This window comes from Coregonus clupeaformis, chromosome 21 (assembly GCF_020615455.1).
Source record: "Coregonus clupeaformis isolate EN_2021a chromosome 21, ASM2061545v1, whole genome shotgun sequence".
Lineage (NCBI taxonomy): Eukaryota > Metazoa > Chordata > Actinopteri > Salmoniformes > Salmonidae > Coregonus > Coregonus clupeaformis.
In genome coordinates, this window is record NC_059212.1 from 33,718,959 (window position 1) to 33,731,313 (window position 12,355).

The following is a 12,355-nucleotide window of genomic DNA, read 5'->3' on the forward strand; positions in this document are numbered from 1 at the left end:
GAATTGCAACATTTACCTGGAGCTAACTCTGCAAATAGAACTGCTGGGTGATTTAAAAAGTAATAGTCAATCGATCAATAATATAATAATACTCTTAGCAAAGATGTTTATCTTTAATTTACAATCTGTAGAAACTATGAGAATAGAAAGGTTCAAAACTTTTGTGAAACATCACAGCAGAGTAAAAAATATATGGCAATTAGAAATCAGAACTGGATGGTCTTCAGGGATATATGGGAGGGGTTGAGGGTAGCTGAAGGGTGGGACTAAAAACAAACAAACAAAAGAAGATAACTGATGTAAAATATACTGTGTCCATAAAATGTATATAGTATGTATAAGCTGGAAGTAGAAGCCTAGGTATTGTTGTCCATTTGTTTACTCCAATTAGGGGAGGGATGGGTAGGGTTAGGGGAAAATAATAAAGAAGGAAAATACATTTAAAATTATATATACAATACCAGTCAAACGTTTGGACACACCTGCTAGTTTTGAACCTTTCTATTCTCATAGTTTCTACAAATTGTAAATTAAAGATAAACACCTTTGCTAAAAGTATTATTATATTATTGATTGATTGACTAGTACTTATAAATACACCTATTTCACTTTTGCATGTCAAATTCCCGAATGACCACTGTTGCACATTGCCACTTTTTTGAACAGATTAGATTATACTATTTAGAACGAGCAGCCAGCTCACGAATGAACGAGTGCACCAGGGAGAATGCAACAAGCAGCATGCAGATGCAATAAGTTAAAATACATTATCTACCTGGGGATAGCTAGCTAACATAATGTCACAAAGCATGATATGCGCTAGCCAGTTAACTTTCATTCTGAAATAACTTCATATTTTTCCGAGTTAGATATTAGCATAGAAAGACTTGGTATTGGCATGGGAGCTAACTAGCTAGCAAGCTACCAGCTAGCTATAGCTAGCTAGCTGCTTATGAAAGGTAGATAACTGGTTAATTTGACCCCAAAAATCGACCAAACTATTTCTCAAAATTACTAATGATTTTGATTATGCTTTGTGCCCCACTGGGAACTGTAGTTCAGGGAGACGGTTGTGTTCAGCCCAACTGGGAATTGTAGTTCAGGGAGCCGGTTGTGCTCAGCCCCACTGGGAATTGTAGTTCAGGGAGCCAGTTGTGCTCAGCCAAACAGGTGGACTGGACACGCATCATGAGTTCAGCCTAATTAGACAGTAGTTGGCTGGGAAGTCCTTCCACGGAATACAATGAAATAATAATATAATTGTTGGCCTTTTAAGGTTGAGGTAATTATTCCCTGTTTTGTAACTGGTAACTGCTCTGTGTTTGCTTATTGCAAGTCTTATCTTAGATATATTAATTATTACAACTTGATTGTTTCTCCTCATTAGGAAACAAAACATTTGGAACACCTTCCTAATATTGAGTTGCACCCCCTTTTGCCCTCAGAACAGCCTCAATTCGTCAGGGCATGGACTCTAAAAGGTGCTGAAAGCATTCCACAGGGATGCAAGCCCATGTTGACTCCAATGCTTCCCACAGTTGTGTGTAGTTGGCTGGATGTCCTTTGGATGGTGGACCATTCTTGATACACACAGGAAACTTTTGAGAGTGAAAAACCCAGCAGCGTTGCTCTTCTTGACAAACTCAAACTGGTGCGCCTGGCACCTACTACCATACCTTGTTCAAAGCCACTTCAATATTTTGTCTTGCCCATTCATCCTCTGAATGCCACACATACACCAAGTCTCAATTGTCTCAAGGCTTAAAAATCCTTCTTTAACCTGTCGCCTCACCTTCATGTACACTGATTGAGGTGGATTTAACAAGTGACATCAAAAAGGGGTAATAGCTTTCACCTGGATTCACCTAGTCAGTCTATGTCATGGAAAGAGCAGATGTTCCTAATGTTTTGTACGCTCAGTGTATGACGTAGGTTTTTTTAATATGACTAGCAAACTCTACAGTGGCACCAACCACAGGATCCTACTCAGTTTATTATTCAGAGTTATTTCTAAACTGCATATCACATATCCAGTAAGTTGTGTTTCCATTTCCTAGGAAGTAGGGGTAAAGTGCTTAGCTACAGCTGAGTCAGATTTGGTATAGTATAGGTCACCTCCTTTAACATTGAGGTTTTCAATCTCAGACGCCGAGTGTGCAAAGCTGTCATCAAGGCAAAGGGTGACTACTTTGAAGAATCTAAAATATATTTTGGTTACTACATGATTCCATATGTGTTATTTCATAGTTTTGATGTCTTCAATATTATTCTACAATGTAGAAAATAGTAAAAATATAGAAAAACCCTTGAAGGGCTGGTGTTCTAAAACTTTTGTCAAAAAGTTTAGTTATATTTCAGTCTTCTGTGATGTGTATAAAGTGTAATATTGGGATGCAAACTCAAAATGTAATACATTTCAACTCTGTAGCTGACATGGTACAGGTGTCTTATTTTTTGTAAACCATGTGTGTGACGTGTATACTTTTGTTTCAAAGTAGATTTGTTTAAGACTACCAAGAAACACTGTGTGACCCTTGTTTAGCACACTGCAGTAAAAGGTTACAGCAGAAAGATTCTATCATATCAACTCAGAGCAAGTCTTGACCATTACTAGCTCATCAAAGTGACTAGCTAACCAAATTATGCCAGTCTGCTTTTGGCATCAGCCTCTATTGTTTGGTCAATCCCAAGGCATAAGAAAGTTTTTTTCATTGGATGAGTGAGTCACCATCAACCACATCCGTTTCTGCCGGGACCATACTTAGCACAACAGTAGGGAAAGGAGCTCTGAGCTGGCATACTTCAGAGGTGAAATATGAATGTTAACAGACATAAAAGAAACCACAAAAAAAAAGACGTCTGAGATTGAAAACCTCAATGTTAAAGGAAGTGACCTATACTAAACCAAATCTGACTCAGCTGTAGCTAAGCACTTTACCCCTACTTCCTAGGAAATGGAAACACAACTTGCTTCAAATGAATTATTGGATATGTGATATGCACCATGCAGTTTAGAAATAACTCTGAATAATAAACTGAGTAGGATCCTGTGGTTGGTGCCACTGTAGAGTTTGCTAGTCATATTAAAAAACCTATGTCATACACTGAGTGTACAAAACATTAGGAACATCTGCTCTTTCGATGACATAGACTGAATCCAGGTGAAAGTAATGACCCCTTTTTGATGTCACTTGTTAAATTCACCTCAATCAGTGTACATGAAGATGAGGAGACAGGTTAAAACATGATTTTTTAGCCTTGAGACAATTGATAGTTGGATTGTGTGTGTGGCATTCAGAGGATGAATGGGCAAGACAAACAAATTTAAGTGCCTTTGAACAAGGTATGGTAGTAGGTGCCAGGCGCAACCATTTGAATGTGTCAAGAAGAGCAACACTGCTGGGTTTTTCACTCTCAAAAGTTTCCTATGTGTATCAACAATGGTCCACCATCCAAAGGACATCCAGCCAACTTGACACAATTGTGGGAAGCATTGGAGTCAACATGGGCTTGCATCCCTGTGGAATGCTTTCAACACCTTTTAGAGTCCATGCCCAGACGAATTGAGGCTGTTCTGAGGGCAAAAGGGGGTGCAACTCAATATTATGAAGGTGTTCCTAATGTTTTGTTTCCTAATGAGGAGGAACTATAAAGTTGTAATAATTAATATATCTGATATAAGACTTGCAATAAGCAAACACAGAGCAGTTACCAGTTACAAAACAAGGAATAATTACCTCAACCGTCCCTGAGCGGGAACAGACTCAAAGCTGAATAATAGACTATTGTTGTCCACTCCCAGAGGCTAAATTCTTGGGAGGATTTGAGACCTATGCTTCAATTTGAACTCCCCCTTTTTGAATTAACTGCCAAAGGATCTGTAGGCATGGGGTTGTGTGCACACTCCAGACTTTGAGCCCAGACCCATCACCCCACCCAACAATTATATTTTTATTTCATTGTATTCCGTGGAAGGACTTCCCAGCCAACTACTGTCTAATTAGGCTGAACTCATGATGCGTGTCCAGTCCACCTGTTTGGCTGAGCACAACTGGCTCCCTGGACTATAATTCCCAGTGGGGCTGAGCACAACCGGCTCCCTGAACTACAATTCCCAGTTGGGCTGAGCACAACCGTCTCTCTGAACTACAATTCCCAGTTGAGATTAACATAACCGTCTCCCCGAACTACAGTTCCCAGTGGGGCACAAAGCATGATCAAAATCATTAGCCAGCTACAGTAAGTTTGAGAAATAGTTTGATAGATTCCTTGGGTCAAATTAACCAGTTATCTACCTTTCATAAGCAGCTAGCTAGCTATAGCTAGCTGATAGCTTACTAGCTATTTAGCTCCCATACCAATACCAAGTCTTTCTATGCTAATATCTAACTCAGAAATATGAAGTTATTTCAGAATGAAAGTTAACTGGCTAGCGCATATCATGCTTTGTGACATTATGTTAGGTAGCTATCCCCAGGTAGATAATGTATTTAACTTATTGTATCTTCATGCTGCTTGTTGCATTCTCCCTGGTGCACTCGTTCATTCGTGAGCTGGCTGCTCATTCTAAATAGTATAATCTAATCTGTTCAAAACAGTGGCAACATGTGCAACAGTGGTCATTCGGCTTTTGACATGCAAAAGTGAAATAGCATGCAAAAAAACATGCTGTTTTGTTGACAACTCCAACCACCTCGCGACCCGGTTATTCAGCCAATCAGCGGCCGCCACTGTGACTGACGTGTTTGTGACAGCAGCATCCTGATATGTTATGTGCATGATAGCTGGAGCAGTAGTTAGTGTGACACCCCTCCATCTCTCCTCCTCTCACACATTTTTTTATTCTCACACCTACTTCCCACAGGTCCCTGGTGACCAGTATACATGCACATCCCCTGAGGGCAGAGCCATGATGGGCTGAGTGTCCTACCTCTCACTAGGTCAGCTAGCTCCTCTCTGGACTGTTATACACTCCAGAACCAGGCAGATAACAGCTGGCTGTAGCTGATTGATATGGCCTTGATGACCTTTTGACCTTGATTTGGTGAGGAGGACATAAGAAGAGATATACTAAATATCTGTTGTATGCCCTCTGGATATTGACCAGAAAACTCAAGTCACTATTCGTATTTACTGTAAACAAACATTTACAGGAGGCTGAAGAAATTTGGCTTAACACCTAAAACCCTCACAAACTTTTACAGATGCACAATTGAGAGCATCCTGTCGGGCTGTATCACCGCCTGGTACGGCAACTGCACCGCCCACAACCGCAGGGCTCTCCAGAGGGTGGTGCGGTCCGCCGAACACATTACCGGGGGCAAACTATCCGCCCTCCAAGACACATACAGCACCCGATGTCACAGGAAGGCCAAAAAGATCATCAAGGACATCAACCACCCAAGCCACTGCCTGTTCACCCCTCTATCATCCAGAAGGCGAGGTCAGTACAGGTGCATCAAAGCTGGGACCGAGAGAATGAACAACAGCTTCTATCTCAAGGCCATCAGACTGTTAAATAGCCATCACTAGCACATTAGAGGCTGCTGCTGCCTATTGAAATCACTGGCCACTTTAAGAAATGGAACACTAGTCACTTTAATAATGTTTACATATCTTGCACTACTCATCTCATATGTATATACTGCATTCTATTCTATAATATTCTACTGTATCTTAGTCCATGCCGCTCTGTCATTGCTTGTCCATATATGTATATATTCTTAAATTCCATTCCTTACTAGTTTTGTGTGTATTGGGTATATGTTGTGAAATTGTTAGATATTACTTGTTAGATATTACTGCACTGTCGGAGCTAGAAGCACAAGCATTTCGCTACACCCGCTATAACATCTGCTAAACACGTGTATGTGACAAATAAAATGTGATTTGATTTGACAACAAACTGATATGAAATTAAGTGTTAAATACGTATTCCTCCTCTTGGTAGAAAAAGGTACAATCAAAAAATGTTGGTCAATAGCTACTTTTTATTCATAAGAAACAATGCTGAGTTTGAGGAATAAACAAATAAATAAAGAGACAATCGTCAGCTCCAAAATTAGCATTTTATTCAGATGGTTGGGGTCAGAGATGTATCATTTGTATTCCAGTACATACGATTATCCACAAAGCTTCAGACAAAAACCTTTCCCAGTCTTAAAGCTGATTCAGTAATTAGTGCCAACGGTGGGTGCCACAACACCCCACTCACACCCTTTTTTTTTGGTACAAATTCAAACAGTTGTGCTGACAAGATAGCTATTTTTTCATTTGTTTTGTTCAGATGTTTTTCTTTATTTTATACAAAAGACTCTCTTAACCTAACTTCTACACATGTAATGTCAGCCGGTTGAAATTTATCTGCTTTGTAAATACATTTTGTAAATAACATTTTTTCATTATTTTTGTTGTCGTGAAAAGATAAAAACATGCAAAAACTTTAATTTGTAGTCCAAATTATACATTTACAAGTTCAGAACTTTTTGCACTGCTTCATAGACTACATCAAAAAAAAAAGAAACATTATGTACAAACATTTTCTTTACAGTGAAGAAAAAGTTGAAGGTACCAGATGATGACCAAGGCAAATGAAGTGTACATGGATTAGAATAAAATAAACAGTTGCTGTTTTTGTAAAATACTACACCACTTCAGAAAAAAAGGAAAAAAATGTATTCCGCTACAAAAGTATCATTTATGACTCCCTTTATTTGCAACCAGCTGCATAAGTTAAATGTTTTAGTGAAAAAAGTCAAAAATTCTAGCATACTGTACAGTGCTGTTCTCAATTGTTTCTCCCCATCCAAGTTAACAAAGGATCCTTCATCATCTCTTGCTCTTGGTAATTCACTTAAATAATCATTGTTCAACAAACAGCAGTATTGTGTAACCAAAAAAAGCATGTAGAAGCATACCATAGTTTAACATACTTTATGTTTTGAAAGCACTCCAAAAGTCAGTACCATTAAAGCCTTGAACATAAAACTAATCATTCAGATCCCAAAAAATGTACAAAAAGGCACATTATATCCCAGTGCTTCTGTACTGTGAAATTCAAGTGTAACTGAGCGCTCTCAATATCAACGATCCAAACAGTGACAGTTCTCCAATGTTCCCTCCCCTTCTCCAAAACTGGACCACACTTAAGCCTTCAACAAGCATATGTATGCGTAGACTACAACAATAAGCATAGGTTGGTTGTTTTTGGAAAATATTTTGAAATTATGCTGTAATTTTTTGTACTTTTCTGTCATTGTTCCTGTCACCACTCTTTCAGGGGAATATCGGTAATCAGAAGCTGTCCACGTCCATCGAGAGGAAAACAAAATATATTTTCTATTTTCCTGGGTTCACCATTCTTTGTCATCTTGTTTTTTGTAGGCCTTGTCTCCTAGTCGTCGCTCCCTCCGTACATGTCTGCCAGTTTTCTGAAGCGAGGGCCCCAGTCGTTGAGGTAATCGTAGTCCTGGTCCCCTCCACTGCTGGAGGAGTTGAGGGAGCTTAGGGAGCCGGCTGTGGAACCACTGCCCTCGTAGTCGAACACCAGCAGGGAGTCGTAGGGCGGGGCTGTGGGGTCGTAGTCTGCCGCCTTAAGTCCCTGGACAGACAGGATGAAATAAAATAACACGGTTAGAGGAGTGAGGAGATTAAGGCCTGCCAGTCCACCACGACAGACCCAGACCCTGTCTGACTACAGCTACAAGATGCCATTCTTATCCCCCACTTCCACCTAAACAGGCTAATTTTAGACACATTTCTTTCATGTTTTCCTCCCTTCTGCATGATCAGAAAATCAGGTCCGGCTCTAACTGTCTGTCTGCAGCACAGCATTTTGGCTGTGATTCTCCCTGATGTTTCTGGCATTCAGGATTATCCAGAACTTGATCAAATGCTGAGATTGAGCATGACCAAATGCCTCAGCTCACTGGAAGGCTGCCACTGATGAGCTAGCCCTCCATCCTCAACCCTCCTTTACTCCCATCTCCACGGGTGCTGCCTGAGGGGCTTGGAGCGCTGACAGGAGGAGATCACTGTAGTGGCACTGACAATATGCCAGCTATCGCCACCACATTCTGGACCATGATGTAGTACTACATACCCACTTCATTTAATGTGTTCCAAAACTATGAATGAGCACTGGGGAATGGTGAAGAAGTGCAGAGCAGCGTGTGTGTGTGTGTGTATGTGTGTGTGCGAGTGCATGTATGTATTTGTTCCAGTGCGTGTGTTCCAGAGGGTAGGGTGGGAATGGGGGGGGGGGTTAACATTCCCAGAAACTCTCATAGCTGCGTGAGATGTCCTTATGGGTTGATATTGTTTTCCAAGCCCATTCCTGGATAGATTGCTTATCTAGCATTGGAGATGTGCTCTGGCCATGAACCGAATTGGGCCCAGGCCCGAATCCAATCTCTTATGACTGCCACTGAGGAAATCTAACAAATAATAACTAAATTAAAAGAAACCGAGCACAACACAGAGACACAACCGAGACATTAGGCTCATTGGAAACATGTCAGAGATGTATTGGAGCTCTTCCACTTTGTTATTACAACACTGCTACCACTTTCTCTCTCTTTCTCTGTCTCTCTCTCTCTCTTTCTCTTTCTCTCTCTTTCTCTCTCTTTCTCTGTCTCTCTCTCTGTCTCTCTCTCTGTCTCTCTCTCTGTCTCTCTCTCTGTCTCGGTCTCTCTCTCGAAAAAAGAATAGATTGAAACAAAGTGCCTCGACGCGTAGTGATTATTTTCCACTTGTTAGCCTTCGCTAAATGTTTGCTCAGGGCTGTAGCGCTGATAATTTGGTGGGAAATATGACAGAGGGATCGTTCATTACAATTACAGCGATCACTGGTCCGGTGGATAGAGCCCCATCCGGCATTACCACCACCCCACTGGCAGTGTGACAAAGTAAGCCAATCACAGAGCTTCATCCTCCTAATTCCACTAAGATTGAATCATCCACTGTGTGAGAGAGACAATGGTCCATCTTAAGAAAACATTGTGCTGTCCTGTCCTTCTTTATCTACCCTGACTTCCCCCGCTGTTCCACTGGTCACAATACAGGTCTCTGATTGAATTGAATAAACATCCTATTCAGAGATTTGCAGTAGCAAGTTTCTCTGTTCATTTCACCAGTTGAAATGTTGAATTGAAAAATGTTCCTCCCAATAACACTATCCAAATCTTTAATCTAAAACTGTGTGTGAACTTTTCATCCAGCATCTGTGGCCAACAAAAGGTGATGTCCGGTGAGGCTGATTTCCCAGACATTACCTCCCTGAGCGGGAACAGACTCAAAGCTGAATAATAAACTATTGTTGTCCACTCCCAGAGGCTAAATTCTTGGGAGGATTTGAGACCTATGCTTCAATTTGAACTCCCCCTTTTTGAATTAACTGCCAAAGGCTCTGTAGGCATGGGGTTGTGTGCACACTCCAGACTTTGAGCCCAGACCCATCACCCCACCCTCACCCCCCTCCACCCCCTATCCCTGGGCAGCCAGGTCAGATTCCAACCCCAATGACAACAAGGCATAAACTAGCTGCCAGCAGGGTGTAGTGTATAGAATCTACCATGACCGCCTGTGTGTGTGTTTGTGTGTTTGTGTGTTATGGGAAACAGGCTGACATGTACTGCCTGTAATGTGGATGTCTGGGTCAGGATACTCCGGCCCACAAAGAACACATAAAACAGCAGACTTTTCTCTGCTCCAAGAAGTTGCTCAGTTTCGCAACTTTTTTTTACACACTGGACAAAACACTCAAACTCACTCTATATAAATTGAGCTGACAAGAGCATTACGTGTATTCAGGACTTTTCTGAGAGAGTGAGAGAGCGAAGGAGGGGGAATGGGAGAGATATAGCGTGAGTAGGGGAAGCTGAGCTGAAAGGGCACGTTCTAATCTAAAAACATGGGAATAGGCCAAAAACTGGGAGAGGGAGAGAACTCCCTTTGTAATACTGTGAAAGTATTGTCTGTTGGAGCTGGTGAAGAATATATGACTGTCTTTTTCATTATAAATTCCCTCGCTGGACTCAATGGTGGCCTGAGGCAAGCGAGGCCATGTTGAACAGAACAGGGTGCCTCTATGGAAAGCCAATGTGCTTCTCTCTTTCTCATCCCACTAGATATCTACAGAGTGACGTCTAAAGCTATAACTCCATCCCATGCTGCACGGCTAAGATAAACGTGAACTCTCTTTGAATCCTCATAATATTATAATTACATGTGTGGATTTAGCTCATTTAAATTGGACACATTATAAATAGTGAAGTTTTATCAGAGAACAAAAAAAGTGAGTATCTCAATAACCAGGTTTCCATCCAACCTTTTTATGGAAGTAAAGTACATATTGGATAAAAAATGTCATGACAGGCCTGATGGAAACAGAAACCATTTTTGGTAAACTTTCCAAATAATTTCGACAAAACAACGCTAGACAAGGTGGGATCTTTTTATGTCAGTCAAATTAATTAATGTGAGAAATGTCAGTGGAAACACTTTTCTGCGCAAATATCGATATAATAACCATCATATCAAAGAACATTTGGAGTCACATGATGAGATGTTTTGTGGTCCTCCAACTACGACTTGTCGGGAAAGCATGCAGTTTATTAGGCTACAGATTAAATAAAGTATGATGAACTTCACAGGGTGGTGAAAGTGCAAGGTGATGTGGTCCTCTGTAGCTCAGCTGGTAGAGCACGGCGCTTGTAACGCCAGGGTAGTGGGTTCGATCCCCGGGACCACCCATACACAAAAATGTATGCACGCATGACTGTAAGTCGCTTTGGATAAAAGCGTCTGCTAAATGGCATATTATTATTATTATTTATGAGCTTGATGCTCCTTTCCAATAAATATTGAGGGTCTTATTCTGGTGACCTGATAATTGATGCTTGGTTGACGTTTGACAAATACAAATAATCTTGCTCTTTTGTCCATAATAATAATCTCATCATGTAGGCTATACGTGGACTCTATCTGCACTCTATCTGCGCTGTTGGCTAGAGCGCATGTGCCAATACCAGAGTGGACACACTTTATAATGCAACATTTCTTGTGAGAAAACCATCAATAGAGTTGAAAATGCGATGGAAACCCATTTAACTTGTATTTTTTATTCGGTACATTGGGAATTTAACCGCAAAAGGTATTTTTATGTGCACTACATCATCACGCACAGCCTTTTATCTGCAACAAGTCAATCTGATGGAAACACATCTCTGGTGGGAAAATGTAAGTTGTTTTTATGCAGCTTTTAGAATATTTGCATGACAATTGAATTAAATAATTATCTGAATCCTCCTGATCTTGCCATTGACAATGGACTTTGAGAGGGAGGCGATTTCCTCTCCCTGTTGCATTACTCTAGATGTTTGTTTGTTTACCTCGTTGATGAAGTCTCCGATGTCCCCTGGGTGTGGGGCTGCTGACCTTATGGGGTACTGGGGCTCGGGGTGCAGCGGCCTCTCGTCCATACGCCGGATCCCCACGGGCTTGATGGCATCAGGCTCTATCGTGTCGGGCTGCTGGAGCTGGCTCAGGTCGTAATCCTGGAAGGGAGGGGGAGAGGAGAGACAGATGGGATTCAGCAAGGAGCCAGAGACAAGTGGATATCCTCACAGAGCTGGGGAGAGGAGCTTGGCATGGGCAGAACCCCCCAACCGGACCCAGACTCAGATCCATACACAACACAGGAGGTTGGTGGCACCTTAATTGGGGAGGACGGGCTCATGGTAATGGCTGGACCGGAATCAGTGGAATGGTATCAAATACATCAAACACATGGTCTACATAACGGTGCATTGTTGATACTGTTGCTACCTTGTATCATTAGAGCTAAGAAACCTATCAATGGGTGGACTTTAGACTGTTTGTAAACACCACTTAGACAGTTAGCTGCTTTTAACCAGATCCAGCGTCAGGGTTAAGGCTAAGAAACAGAGCATCAGTCGACAAGACAGTTGCAATAGAGAGGTGTTCTTCTGGAAGCGTGCGCAGGAAACTGTTCTGCTCTAATCAGGCCCGAGGCATGGAATAGCGGATATGCATAAGCCATTAATTATCCTATTAACATTGCCAAGGCAACCTGACTGGCTTGTTTGGTTTGTGCAGTGTCGAGAGAGAGAGAGAGAGAGAGAGAGAGAGAGAGAGAGAGAGAGAGAGAGAGTTGTGATGTGGATGAGAAGACAGCAGTGAGGAGCTGGACTGATATGCTATCAGAGAAGATATGATGGAGAGAATGCCATGGGAGAATAGCTGTGTGTTTAATAAGCGTGTATGATGGATTGTCCCTCAGCAGATCTTCAGTAATCCATCCATCTCTAATATCCCCCTTCAAAATTGTCCCTGC

General features: G+C 41.5%; 1 protein-coding gene across 1 annotated transcript in view; it reads right to left on the reverse strand.

Moving 5' to 3' along the window:
* Positions 1 to 6,049: 6,049 nt before the first annotated feature.
* The window catches only part of LOC121535303 (cadherin-2-like), a 106,545-nt gene continuing 100,239 nt past the window's right edge, over positions 6,050 to 12,355 (reverse strand). The window contains exons 15-16 of the mRNA XM_045205879.1: positions 11,391 to 11,555; positions 6,050 to 7,600 (exon numbers count right to left, since the gene is read on the reverse strand). Of these exons, the coding sequence (XP_045061814.1) occupies positions 7,394 to 7,600; positions 11,391 to 11,555 (372 nt within the window). The 3' untranslated portion in view covers positions 6,050 to 7,393. The remainder of the gene's footprint in view (positions 7,601 to 11,390; positions 11,556 to 12,355) is intronic.